Source organism: Symphalangus syndactylus, chromosome 5 (assembly GCF_028878055.3).
Source record: "Symphalangus syndactylus isolate Jambi chromosome 5, NHGRI_mSymSyn1-v2.1_pri, whole genome shotgun sequence".
NCBI lineage: Eukaryota > Metazoa > Chordata > Mammalia > Primates > Hylobatidae > Symphalangus > Symphalangus syndactylus.
Genome location: NC_072427.2, coordinates 57,523,848 through 57,538,449, shown reverse-complemented (window position 1 = coordinate 57,538,449; position 14,602 = coordinate 57,523,848). Strand labels below are relative to the sequence as shown.

General features: G+C 51.2%; 1 protein-coding gene across 1 annotated transcript; it reads right to left on the bottom strand.

The window, feature by feature from the left end:
- Positions 1-2,076: 2,076 nt before the first annotated feature.
- LOC129482563 (uncharacterized) lies at positions 2,077-14,345 on the bottom strand. Its single transcript, XM_055278558.2, is given in 8 exon segments — positions 2,077-2,305; positions 2,308-2,385; positions 2,944-3,471; positions 3,474-3,787; positions 4,961-5,016; positions 12,385-13,102; positions 13,104-13,442; positions 14,064-14,345. Coding segments are annotated over 7 exon segments (2,112 nt in total). The 5' UTR covers positions 13,403-13,442; positions 14,064-14,345; the 3' UTR covers positions 2,077-2,186.
- Between the last annotated feature and the right edge of the window lie 257 nt (positions 14,346-14,602).

Genomic DNA, 14,602 nt, shown 5'->3' with positions numbered 1-14,602 from the left:
AGTCTAAGATGTAAACACAAATTTAGGCATAAGGATACCTATCTCAACCTTGCAACCACAAAAACAAACACAAAATCTGCATGTACAAAAATAGCAAAACAGTTAATTCCATGAAATATTAACAGGCCACTGAAATACCAACACAGCATAATTTCTCCTGTATCAAAAAACTTTGAAACGAAAAATGGAATACACAAAGGAATAGAATTTCAATTATGCTGAAATATGCACAGGAAAAGACCAGAAGAACTTATATTGAAATGTTAATTTCAATTAATTTTAGTTGTTCTCTCTGGAGACATTTGGTGCTTTCCCCTAATTTCAGTTTATGGTTTTATGTAGTAAGCATCTATTGACATTAATAACTAAAAAATGAGTTAGAAAAAGAATTTGATTTCAGGTGCTCGCGAGGCGGAAATAGAAGGCTCGTCTGGGCCCAGGAATTTGAGGCTGCAGTAAACTGTGATCATGCCACTGCACTCCAGCCTGCGTGACAGAGACCCTATCTCAAAAAATAATAACAATTTAAAAAGAATTTGAATAATATCCCCCAGAACAATATCTTTATTTGCATCGTTCTGCTCCCTCCCTTCCCATACTATCTGTTCTTACACACATAACAAATATATGCAGATTTTTTAAAATCCTAACTTTTTTCAATTACCTTATTTTTCTACTTCAAATGCCAAAATCTCTAAAGGAGTAGTTTATATTCATCTCGATTTTTTTTTTCCAAGCCGGCTAATTCACTGATTTCTAGACCTGGTTACTGACCACCTTCACTCAAACTCTGCCCATGACTCCATACTTCATGGAGCTCCCTTCTCCCTGTGTGCACCTTCACCTTTCAGCCCTGATATTCCATCCTACGCTTGTTTTCCTCACAATGCTCACAAATGCCTTTGGCCTGTATTTCCTCCTATACGTTCAACCTCAGTCATGTTCCCATCCACAAAACTTCTCCACTTAAGTATTAATCAGCACATCACAAACAGAATTCAACATCTCTTTCTAAAGCAATATCCTGAGCACACTATCCCCTGCTTAAGGCCGTCCTGTCAATAATCACACCAAACAGAAACACACACCTGTCTTGAATTCAAGACTTCTAACCATCTGCCTTTTCTGGCCAATCTTGCTTTCCATGACTTCAACACATCAACTTTCCTTCAAAAGAAAAGCATCCAATGCATCCGAACACACCATGTCCAAGGTTGTTCTGGGCCTGTTCCCACCTTATTTTAGGAGCCTAGAAATCTGCTTTTCACCTGGCCTGATCTGACATCTCCAAAGTTCAGTCTCTTACCTTTCTAGATTTCCCTCAAAGTTGCGGTCCCTTGTTTATTATCTTAGAGGAGAAAATGAAAGGGTTCATGATCTTTAGTACAATGGCTGCCTGACCCACGGAAAAGGTTTAATGTTTTCATGCAGTTTATTCCACCTCAGTTAAACTGCATAAAAACATTAAAACAAACTCTCATTCTAATTGGACAATTCTAAGAAGTATTTTACTCCCAGACTCATAAAACAAGCCTACAGCCAGGCACATTGGCACACGCCTGTAATCCCAGCACTTTGGGAGCCTGAGGTGGTGGATCACTTGAGGCCAGGAGTTCAAGACCAGCCTGGGGAACAGAGCGAGACTCAAAGTCTACAAAAAATTTAAAAAAAAGCATTAGCTGGACGTGGGGCACCCGCCTGTAGTTCCAGCGACTCAGTAAGATTGCTTGAACCCGGGAGTTCAAGGTTGCAGTGAGCCATGACCACGCTACTGCACTCCAGCCTGGGTGACAGTGAGACCCTGTCTCAAACAAACAAACAAAAAGAAGCCTACGACATTACTTCTTTAGTTCTGAAGCACTCGAAAGTATATTTTAGATTAACAATTTCCAAACCAAGAAAATGAAAGCCTAAATTAAGTCCCCAAACAAAAAATCTTCTTTTTTTTTTTCCCAGGCAATCATTTATTCAGCCATTATTCATTGAGCTTTGACTGCTACAAGGCACCGTGCATACTACCAGAAGGGGGTTCAAAGATGACTAAGACCAGGTCCTGTCCTCAGAAAAGAGAGCACATGTGAGGGGAGAGAGATGACAGGAGACTCGGTGAAGGTCTCAGCTCACCCCAACGAGCACTTAATCCTTCTGAGCTTCAGTTTCCTCTTCTATCAAATGAAGACGCTGGACTAGACATGATCTCTGGGCACCAGGCCAGCTGGAAAACTAGATGGGCCTAAGCCTTCCCCTTCCTCTCTTACTCCCAGACCCCTAGAAAGCCAAGAGGCTGGGCGCCGCCTTCTAAGAGAAGACGAGTCCGCAAAGAGCGCTGGTGAGGGCCATGGACATTCCCTGAAGTTTGCATGTGGCCCCAAAACACAGAGCAGCCTGGAGAAGACGAGACTAAGTTCAGAAAATTGAGTGGAAGGTTTGGCTTTCCACGGTTAGGAAAGCGGAGCTCAGAAGGATGGGGAATTTCCGGGAAATGGGAAGCCCCTGGAGTGTGTGCAGAGAGGAGTGACAGACAGAAGGGTGACAGCATCCGGTGGTGTGAAGGAATCTGGCGGGGGTCAGGTTTGAGGGAGGGGGGTGAGGGATGTCACGGCCAGAGATGAAAGGCTGAGGCCTGGGCTCAGGCTCCTCCCACGGGCCGGCCACAGGACCCATTCCATCAGCCCTGCCGCCGCCACAAGTTCATTTTCATAGAGTCGCTCGACCTTAACGTCGCTTTGCATGTTTTTTCTAAGTTCCACAAGTGGCTTTGTGGTAAACAGGCGCAGCTCACCCTCCTTCCCGCCCGCTCCCCAGCCCCGAGCTTGAGGTTAAACAGGGCCACGGAGTCGGCCAGGAAGGGATCCCAGCAGCCCGGGGTGGGCGGCGCGCGGCGAGGTCTAGGGGAGTCTGGGGGGTCGCGGCGGGGAGCGGGGTTCTGAGGGGGGCGCCCACCTGCGGAGAAGCCATCCTCTCGGTCTGAGCTGTGCCGTCTGCCGTCGCTGTCTCTCTCCGGCGAGCTGTGGCCGGGCGAGTCCCGCTCGGGCACCGGCAGGAACCTCTGGTGCCTCCACGGTGGGAGGTACTCGCGCCTGGGGGTCTCCTCCGCGGCGAGGGGCGAGCCCGGGCGGTCCTTGGCCTCCGGCTGCTCCAGGTCGCGGGTCCCCCGCTGCGGCCGCCGCCCCCCAGGGATCAGGTGCATCCAGCGGTGGGGGCTGCACGTCCGCCCCGGCCTCTCCGCCTCCTCGCGGGTCCCGAACCGGTAAGGGGCCACCAGCCAGCAGCCGAGAACGAACTTCTCGTTGAAATCCACCATCTCCAAGTCGTGGTCGCTGCCGTCGCCCCCCTCGTCCGTACCAGGAGCCGCGTGGGGGTCCCCGAGGGGCGCGTCGTCCTCCCGGGCTCGGAACTGCAGCTGGGGCTGCAGGAGCTGCTGGTGGACGGCGTCGGCCCAGCTCCTTCCCCCGCCCGCTTCTCCGGCCGCCCCGGCCCGGCGGGCAGGTCCGCGCCGGGAGACTCAGCCTCGGGGTGGGGGCGCCCGGGGTCCCCGGAGTCTCCGCCGCCGCCCCCGGCCAGCACGGCCTGCAGGAGGGAGGCTTTGAGCTGCTCCTCCGCCAGCACCTGTTGCAGCTGCTCCAGGTTGAGTCTGCAGCGCTCCAGCTCCTGCTCCGCGTCCCGCGCCGACTCCAGCCTCGGGACCGGCGCCTCCGCCCCAGGGAACTCCGCCCGCCAGCGCCGCTCGAAGGCGCGAGGGTCCCACATGCCCCGAGCTCCGTCCGCGCCGACCCTTCCCCGCGGCCTGGAAGAGACCAGAGGAAAAATCAAGTTTCCCCTTCCGCCCGCACGCCTTTTCCCCTTCTTCTTCTCCTGCTGGGTTTCGCCTGAGGTCAGCGGCTCCTCGCGGCGGGGCGCGGGCCTGGGGGATGAGAACCCGCCCCGGGTATCCCACAGCCAACTCGGGCCGCAGAGCCGCCGGGGGAGGGCGGGAGCTACGGGGCCTGGACTCAAGCCTTCCCCGCCGCGCACTGCCGGCCCCGGGACCCCACCCGCCCCGCTCCCCTGTCGGCCTCGCTCCCTGCACCTGAGCGCGGGGCCCTGGACACCCTCCTGCCGGGCCGGGGGAAGACGTGGGGGCTGAAGGCGGCGTGGCTGGTGTAACTGCGGACCCGCAGGGTCGCCCTATGCGGGGATTGATTGATTGATTTATTGATTTTCCTTTTTTGAGGCCAGGTCTCGCTCTCGCCCAGGCTGGAGCACAGTGGCGCCATCATGCCTTACACTAACTTGATGAAGATCACGGAGCAGTTTAATCCAAATCTGGGGGTAACGCTTTGGGGTTTTGTTGGCCCCTGTAAGCTTCTCCCTTCTTCTCACTGAAGCTTTTCCAGGGAAAAACACTCAAGGATGACAGCGCCAACGGCTCTGCTGGAGGTGCCCGGGACCTCAAAGCTGGATTCCCGGGGTACTGAGTCCAACCGTGGCTGCAGGGGCCGCGGCCTGGCGGAGGGTCCGCGTGGGTGTCTAGGAGGACCCTCCACACTCCATCATCTCCTCTTTGCGGCCTCAGACACTTCCCCTGGGGGGGACAAGAAACGGGAGCTGGGCCGGGCGCGGTGGCTCACGCCTGTAATCCCAGCACTTTGGGAGGCCAAGGCGGACGGATCATCTGAGGTCGGGAGTTCAAGACCAGCCTGACGAACATGGAGAAACCCCGTCTCTACTAAAAATACAAAATTAGCTGGGCGTGGTGGCACATGCCTGTGATCCCAGCCACTAGGGAGGCTGAGGCAGGAGAATCGCTTGAACCTAGGAGGCGGAGGTTGCGGTGAGCCGAGATCACGCCATTGCACTCCAGACTGGGCAACAAGAGAGAAACTGTCTCAAAAAAAAACAAAAACAAAAACAAAAAAAGAAACGGGAGCTGGAGAGGGGGCCTGGAGACGGGAGTCCCATGTGGCCCTGCCCTCCGTACCTGGCTGAGCAACGCTTTCCAGTTCTTTTCCAGGGTTGTGGATGAGGCCCCACTGCCTGCGAAGAGAGGCCCTGATAAACCATCTTGTGCTTTCTTAAAGAGGGAACACCTTATCAATGATTCACCTTTCCTTCATTTTAAGCATAAAGAAATTGATCTAATGGCCGGGCGCGGTGGCTCACGCCTGTAATCCCAGCACTTTGGGAGGCCGAGGCGGGTGGATCACCTGAGGTCAGGAGTTCGAGACAGCCTGGCCAACATGGGGAAACCCTGTCTCTACAAAAATACAAAAATTAGCCGGGCGTGGTGGTGGACGCCTGTAATCCCAGCTACTCCAGAGGCTGAGGCAACAGAATTGCTTGAACCTGGGAGGCGGAGGTTGCAGTGAGCCAAGATCACACCATTGCACTCCAGCCTGGGCGACATGAGTGGGACTCTGTCTCAAAAAAAAGAAAAGAAAGAAAGAAAGAAAAAAAAGAAATTGATCTAAGAGGCTGACTTGGCAGCTGGAAATTCTTCCTCCCCACAGCACCTTTTGGGGACTGGAGCTAAACTCAGCCACCTCCTCCCTAGCCCCTGCCACCCACCCGCCTCTCACCTGAACCATGGGCACAGGCCATCCTGCTCCCACTTTTCCAGCCCCTTAATTCATCCCTCAAGGCTACAAGGAAGCAAGGAAGACGTTTCTTAACCACAAATGTGCCATGTGTTTGCGCCAAGCCCTGTCTTGGCTCCCGTCATCTACAGGGTGGAGTCCAAACTCCCTGGCATGACACAGGAAGTCCTCCCACATCTGGTCTCTGCCCACCTCTCTGCCTTCTTCCTATAATTTAGCCTTGCCAGCTCAAAGCTGGCCCCAAAGACCTCACACCCTTTTCCTTGGAACTTCTCATCTCTCCCTACGTGCTTCCAAAAGTCCCCGCAGAAAAAATCTTGGAAAACAATCAAGACCATAACATTCACATACCTTCTATTTGGTCAATGCAGAGACACAGATCTTTGTTCCGAAATTTGCATTTAAATGCAAAGCTTCAGAGCCTGAAAACATCTAAGATTACACCCAGGACTGACAACTGGCCTAGGCTCAATGTCTTTGGAATTTGCTCTACTAAATTTGCTACCGTTTGAATGTGTTCCCTCCAAAATTCAGGTGTTTCTAATGTGAGTATGATGGAAAAAGTGAAAACTTTATACATCTTTACAGCAGCCTAGAAGTACAGATGAAAAAATCTTTTTTTTTTTTTTTTGATACAGTGTCTCACTCTTTCGCCCAGGCTGGAATGCAATGGCATGATCATAGCTCACTGCAGCCTCAACCTCCTGGGCTCAAGCAATCCTCCCCCCTCAGCCTCCTGAGTAGCTGGGACTACAGGCGGGCACCACCACATCCGGCTAATTTTTTATTTTTTCTAGAGATGGGGGCCTCACTATGTTGCCCAGCCTAGCCTTGAGCTCCTGGGCTCAAGTGACCCTCCCACCTCGGCCTCCCAAAGCGCTGAGATTATAGATGTGAGCTACCACACCCAGCCTCCCAATCAGTCTTTTAGTCCTTCTCTCAAACATGAATGAACAAAAGGGGGAATTTTAAAAAAGACGACAAATGATGAGCAACATAGAATAGATATTTGGGGAAAGGCTTTTGAAAGAAAAATAAGACCAAAATAAACTCAGAAAAAACTTATTAAAGAAAAAAGACATGCTAGGGAGAGAACGAAAGAATATCAAAATAGCTCCTTAAAGACACTTGTGAATATATTACATCTATAAAACAAAAAATAGAATATGAATAAGGAATAATCAGAGAAGAAAAAGTTCTCAGAACTCAGGCTTCATCTTTGGAGTTGGTCCCCAATGAGCCACAACTCCTGTCATTCATGTCCTCGGAAAGGCCCATTCCACAGTGAATCTAGGTTGGCTCCGAGACTTACTTTAACCTGAAGAATGTGGCAGAAATGAAACTGGACCTGTTCTAGGTCTTAGCCTTAAGAATACCTGACAGATGCACTTTTGTGCTTCTGGAAGCCAAAAAGAACTGACTATCCTCTTGGAGAAAGAGAAGCTACATGAAGAGGGCCAAGAGTATGAGATGCTATGTAGAAAGGCCACATGAAGAAACACCAAGGCAGCAGACTTGTGAGTGAAGAAGCCGTCTCAGACATTCCACTACAGCTGAGCATCCAGACCAGTCTCTGACACTGTCTAACCGCACAGTGAGAGCTGCCAAATGAGACCAGCAGAAAAACTGTCCAGCTAGCCCATTAACCCATACAATAGTGAGAGACAGACAAATTTGCTGTCTCATGCCATTAAGTTTTGGGATAATTGGTTAAGCAACAATAAATAACCAAAACAAAACTTAAAGTTATGACTAGCCAAACAAAATTTCCCAAAAGCTTGTATATGCATGGTCACAGCAACAGAATTCACATTAATCAAAAGGTAGAAACAACTCAAATGTCCCTCAGTGGATGAATGGATAAATAAAACTGAATATAGCCCTTCAGCTGCAGTGAGCCGAGATCACGCCACTGCACTCCAGCCTGGGCGACAAGAGTGAAACTCCATCTCAAAAAATAAAAATAAAAATAAAAATATAGCCATTCGGTGGCACATCATTCAGCCACAAAAATGAACGAAGTACTGACACATGCTACAACAGGGATGAACCCTGAAAACATTATGCTGGTGAAATAAGCCAGACACTAAAGGGCACATATTGTCTGATCCCATCTTTATGGAATATCTGGAATAGGCAAATCCAAAGTGAGAGAAAACAGGTTTTTCATTGTGGGGGCTGGGGGGAGAGGGAAGAATGGGGAGTGACTGCTTAATAAGTACAGGGTCTCCTCTGGGGGCAGTGAAATCGTTCTGGAACTAAATATCAGAGGTCGCTGCACAACATTGTACTAAGTGCCACTGAATTGTACACTTTAAAATGGTAAACTTTATGTTACAAGTGTATTACTACAATTTAACAATAATGGGAGAAGCAAGAGTAAGGAGAGCCCTCTAAGGGTCTCAAACATACTGTCCTGTGAGAGTCCCTTCACCTAGGCTCTACGGAGGTCACCCGCCAGCTTGGACTGAGCTAACCCTACAGTGACTGACACCCAGGCAAAGTGGGAAATGACCCAGGAAGGGGCTGGGTCAACCAGGCAGCAGAGGCAGCTGCCCATCAACCACTGACACCCCCTTCTCCTGGTCACCTGCCTCACACACCAGGTGCCACTCTGGGTCCATTTGTGGGGAAGGTGGGAGCTCTGCTGCTTACAGCCCCCAGAGCTGCAGAACTAGGGAGAATTCCATATGGTTTTGTTCAATTCTCAAAAGAGAAAATCTTCACCAACCCTTTCTAATACCATTGCTTAGGGGCCAGCATGGCTGGTTCTTCATGCTTGCTGCAAACACCTGCAATTTTTCCATCCTGCTAACTTAAAAGCAAGAAGCCCTGTGTGCATAGTTTAATGACAGCAACCTACTGGGGCTAAAAATCATTCACGTGGCTCTATCGGAGGCTCAAGCCTGCAGCTCTCTCAGGAGGCTTGACCTGTGACCTCTCCTGTATTCACCCAGTGGCCTCCACACTCGGCCTCGAGCCCTGCACACATTCTGAGAAAACTAGCTTGACATCTGAAAAATGAATGTAATGATGGTGCCCAAGCCAAAAGGAAATTAAATGACCAATAGTAAGTCAGTATTAGACTTCAATTTCCAGAGGGCATTTTCTACAGTATTTAATTTCCACTCATTTATACAGGCCAGATCTCTGTTCTCCTAATATGAGGAGTCCACAGTTCCGGTCAATAAGATTAGTCCTAATAAGAAAAAAACTGAGTTTAGTCTGGATAGAACTGCCTAAGGCTACAGACATTAAAACAAAGTCCTACAACTCATAATTTGAAAAACAAGTTTCACCAGATGATCTATAAAGAAGATACCAATGATCCAGTTAACTTCATTAAATCTACCTGTCTACTTTTAGGAATATACACAGTAGAATATCTGGGATATTTAAACTTGTGGAAAAGGCAAGAGAACAGCAGAAATGGCTGTTATTTGATGGTGGATATAACGATATATGTTTATTTCAATGACACTCACAAGGCATGACCACAATCACTTTAAGCCACAGCCTGTAGGATCTATGTTCCTTCCACTCCTGCCAAGGTGGGATCATGACCCATACAAGACCTAGGAGAGAAGGGGAGGCTGCCCGACTCCCACTCAGGATGTGGCTGTATTATTCACTCATGGCTCATTTTGGTCTCGAATGTCCTCCTGCAACCTCCCAGGGATATGCCGACCCACCGCCCCACGACCTCACACGCCGGGTCCACAGGCCTGAATGGGTGTAATCACAGCTCACCCCTACTGTGGCTACATCAAAATAGTTTTGATTGGCCCAAAATGTTTTTGCTTCTTTGTGGGTGATACAGTTTGGATATTTGTCCCCACCTCAATCTCATATTGAAATGCAATCCCCAATGCTGGTGGCGGGGACTGGTGGGAGGTAGGTGTCTGGATCATGGGGCAAATCTCTCATGAATGACTTGGGCCATCCTCTTGGTGATAGGTGAACTCTTGCTCTGAGTTCACAAGAGATCTGGTTGTTTAAAAGTGTGTAGCACTCCTCCTGCACAGCCCCCGATCAATCAATTAATCTCTCTCTCTCTCCCCCATTCTCACCATGTGAAGGGCTAGAACAGCCTAATACAGTGTGATTCTGGCTACATGGGTTCAGGCTGGCTCGACTTAGCTTTAGAGGGTCCAAACTGGCTCAAGTCCATTCATCATCCAAAAACCTTTTATTTCTTATTTCTTTTATTGCGGTAAGTGTACATAACGTAAAATTTACCATCTGAACCATTTTTAGGTGTAGAGTTCAGTGGCATTAAGTACATTCACACTGTTGGTGCGATCTTCACCACTATGCATCTCCAGAACTTTTCCATCTTCACAACTGAACCTCTGCACCCATTAAACGCCAGCTCCCCACTCCCTGCTCTCTCCAGCTCCTGGCAACCCCCATTCTACTTCCTGTCTCTGTGACTCTACTGTGGGTGCCTCAGAGAAATGGAACCACACAGTACTTGTCCTTTTGTGACTGGCTCTAGCAGGATGTCCTCGAGGTTCATCCACATTGTAGCCTGTGTCAGAATTTCCTTCCCTTTTCAGGGTGAATGAAATTCGATCGCATGTGAAATCCTTTTCTTTTGTACCGTGTTCGCTATGCCAGAGGCTCAGAAGAGCAAGAGGAGCCCTGACCCGCCACTGCTTTGTCTATGGAGTGGGTTTTGTGGGCTGGGGAAGGGCTGGATGACCCCCCTCTCTTGAAGATGAACACAGATATTTCTAAAAGTGGCTAGCATGCTGTTGTTCACATACTTGGGGCCCAATGAATGAATCAAGGAGGGGCAGACAGGCTCCAGAGGCAGAATCAGAGGCCACTTGCAAGCACATGAGCCGAAGGACAGAGGCTGATGGGACAAGAGGGTAAATGAGTGATGCCACCACACACAGCAAGAGCCTCCACCCTGACATCGCACCCGAGCAGCTCTTGGGGAGCAATGTCTCCCCACCTTAAGTCCAGCTTAGGCTCCTGGACCTGCACAGCCTGATCGCACCCAGAGCAGACCCGGCGGGCCACCCGTGGGGCAGACTCAGAAGTGAGTCAGCACCCAGTGTCTCCTAAAAGGCCCAGTGTCTCTTCAAGGCTGAGTGCGGTGGCTAACATCTGTAACCCCAGCACTTTGGGAGGCTGAGGTGGGTGGATCACCTGAGGTCAGGAGTTCAAGACCAGCCTGGCCAACATGGTGAGACCCTGTCACTACAAAAATACAAAAATTACCCAGGCATGATTGCAGGTACCTGTAATCCCAGCTACTCCAGAGGTTGAGACAGGAGAACTGCTTGAGCCCGGGAGACAGACTGCAGTGAGCTGAGATTATGCCACTGCACTCCAGCCTGGGCAACAGAGCAAAACTCCATCTAAAAAAAAAAAAAAAAAAAGGACCAGACAGAGGCCTGGACCACAGGTAGCTGTTGACACTGCAGTAGCGGAACATCTTCTATGAGCCTAGCCCAAACATTCTTCAGCTCCAAGTTTGGGCCTTGGCTTGGTCTCAGCTGGAGAGACATCAACTTCTCTTCTGTGAAGGCTGACTGGGGAACTGGGGGCAGACATGGGTGTGACAGGTCCTGGAGGCCTCTATCAGCCCAGGGGGCTCCATTCCATTCCACATCTCCTTTCTGCATATGTCTGAGTTGTGCGTAGTTTTCCTGAGCTGCTCGTGGTATTATCTGACATAGGATTAGGAGTTATTCTTGGTCAGCCCCTATTACCATAGTCCCTTGGGGTAAAATTCCCGTGCCTGCCATCACCATGGGACTTCCTATGCATCCCACAGCCCCCTGTAAACACGGAATTGCTGTGAATGACAGGAACACCCCCAAAGTGAAGTCAACTGACACCTAACGTTCTTTAGAGGGAAGACAAGACATTAAAATACAAGTGCTGAAAATCCAGGATCAATATGATTTCCATTCCAAACCCAAGTTCTCAGTACACACACACACACACACACACACACACACACAAATTCATGAATTCTTCTCAGAAAAAAATAGTAGTTAAGGCTTTAAAAAATATGAAAGCAGTCCACATATTGGCAAAATAGAAGTTCCTTCACCCAAGTTCAATAATCACATCTTTATATACTCACAGTGAGGCTTTTTTTGGAAGGCGGTTTTTCAAATGTGTTTATTAGAATGCACGCTGACTTTGCTATAATTAAAATACAGTTATGCTGACATCCACTGCCCTCATTAGCATGCGTTTCTTCCCCGAGGTTTTGTCAAACCTTCAAAAAATCCTTTTCCAAATAGGTGTTCACAGCTGATTGCCCATAAGGCCAAGGCCAAGGCCCCTGGCTTTCAGAGACCCCTCCATTGTGAAATGCACTCTGGCCCCGACCACAGGCACCAGGCCACCCAACACTGGCCGCGGCAGTGTGTGAGTACCAGCACCCCCACGTCTTTGCCACTGCCCTGCTGGTCTGAGTACACCCCTGAGGACTGAGGGGCTCTCCCACAGATACTGCCCCACCATGAGCAGACCCAGGGCGGTGGGCAAGAAATCCAACCTCTCTTCTAGGGTGGGAGGAGGGGTGTCTTCTACGAGACACAAGTTGCCACTCAGCCCTCAACTGGCTTTACTCCTGAGTCTGAGCAGCGAGCTTAAGAGTGGCCGGAGCATCCATGCAACATGTCTCCCAACTGGACCAATGAAGAGCTCAGCCACCATTAGAACTGCAAGGCACCCAGCACCCCCCACCACCTCGCTTCAGCATCTGCGAGGCCTGTACCCTGAGGTCCCTTGCTCTCGGGCCCCTCTGCTCCCTTCGCCGGGACAGCCAGAGTCCTACCTGCTCGTGGGGCCACTTCAGCCTCTCTTCTGGGGTCCTGGTCTTGGGCTTGAAGCCTCTCTGGGGGTCTCCGGGGTGCTTGGCCTCGGGAAGGAGGTTCAGCGACTTGGGCCTCGCCTCGTGCCTGCTGGGGCTGCAGCTGGCCTTGATGGGTGGGCAGGCCTCTGCAGAGTCCGCAGGCCCTGGCTCTGGCCCATGCTCGGGGCTGGCCTCACTGGTGCTGGTGATGCTGGTCATCCTCAGGCTTATCTTGATCTCTGCCATGATCTGGTCGATGTCCTCCTCCTGGTCCTCCAGGTCCCCGTCCCCGCGCCTCAGGCGGTAGGGGGAAGCGCTGGTGTTCCCGTTGGCCTCCTCAGGGTAGTAGTCCTGGCAGCCCTCTTTGCTGGGACAGTAGTGACTGTCTTCTTCCTGGTCATGGGCCTCCAGGACGGAGGGCTCATCCTCCGGGATGGGCAGTTGGCTATCTGGGTAGTCCTGGCTGCCTTTAGCCCCGTGACCATGGGGGTGCAGGCCCGCCCAGGCTGTCCACTCCACTGCATCCTGGCACCCGTCAGTGTCCACAGGATGCGCGCCGTGGGCCAGGTACTCCTCCCCGTTGCAGTCCATGCCCTCCAGGTAGCTGTCATCCTCAGGGCAGTGGCGGATGTAGTAGGGGATGCCCTCCTTCTCCTCCTCAGGGAGGCCCTCGTCATAGTCCTCCTCCTCAGAGGTGTTTCATGTAGTCGGAACTGGAATCCCTATCGGGGCTGTGGTTTTGGCACTCCTGCTCCTTAGGCGTGGGGTTCTCTGGCCTCAGGGCGACCAGCTCCAGGCCCTCGGGCACATAGCCCTCCAAGGGCAGCTCCACGTCCTCGCTCTCGGGCTCCTGGTGGTGGGGGACAGGACCCGGTCTTGCCCTGTGGTCCAACATGCTGCTCCCCGCGCTCTCACGCTTCTGGTGGGTCATGGTAGCTGCTTCCGGTGGGCAATGGTAGACGCCTCTGGTGGGCCATGGTAGACTCTTCTCGTGGGGCATGGCGGGCGCTCACGCAGCCATCATTCCCCAGAGGCAGCCACTGTGGGGAGGAACATTGGCATGGACAGAGTCAGAACCCCACAAAGCCTGGCCACGCATGGGACCACTCCACCGCCACAGCACCTCCCACCACGTTCTCCCACAGCAATGTGAAACATGATAGCTGAAGATTTTCATTGCTACAATCTTTTAAAAAACTGGAAACAACCTAAGTACCCATAAATAAGAGAATGATCAAATAAATGATGGCAGAGTTCATGTGCTGGAAGAGTTGACGGCGTTTTTAAAGAGGCAGGGCAACACGCACTACAGTGAGGGATCTTACAGGCCTATTTTTGAGGGAAAATGGCAAGTGAGCTACAGCAAGTGCACCTGTGTAGATCCCAGTTACAGGTCCGTCAAGATGTCTAGAGAATACACACACTGCCCAGCCCATACACACACGCAGAGGCACACAGAAAGGGGAAACCCCCAAAGGCTTGTCAGCCATGTCCTCTGGGGAGGGGAGGGGGGAGAGGTGGGAGGGGGGAGAGCGGTGGGAGGGGAGAGAGAGGTGGGAGCAGAGGGGGCCTGGACATTTTACTTTATTAAAGATGTATGTACTGGCTGAGTGTTTCACCAAAACGTGTTTAGTATTTACCAGCATTGTAATCAAACCCACCTGTGCACCTCTGAGGGTCTCCTAGCTGGGGAGATGTCGGCACTGACAGAAAACCACCTGTGGGGAAGGGCAGACAGCGAGGTGAGGAAGCAGGACTTCCCGAGTGGGCCGCTGCTCTGGGCATCAGGAGAGGTGGCAAACAAGCTGGTCTCCTCCAGGAAGGCAGCCACTGGAGCAGAGGAGCCAGCCTCCCACAAAATCAGGACGTAAGTACACCACAGGGCACAGCCAGAGACACCTGAAACACAGGAGGCGGTGCTGACCCAAGGGAGGGCAGGACCAGGGGATGTGCCGGCCAGGACAGCCAGGGGTGCACAGGCGGACAGTATTAATTTGGGGAAAACTAAATCATTCAGTTTCATTCAATGAGTAGTTTGCATGCAAATGTGTGTGGCAGGGGTGTGTGGTGTGTTCATGAGATACAGTGAGTGTGGTGCGTATGTGGTAAATGTGTAGTATGGTGTGGGTGTGTGGTGTTTGTGTGTGTATGGTGGCGGGGCGTCCTGGAGGGTGTGGTGTGTGGAGTGTACTGTATATGG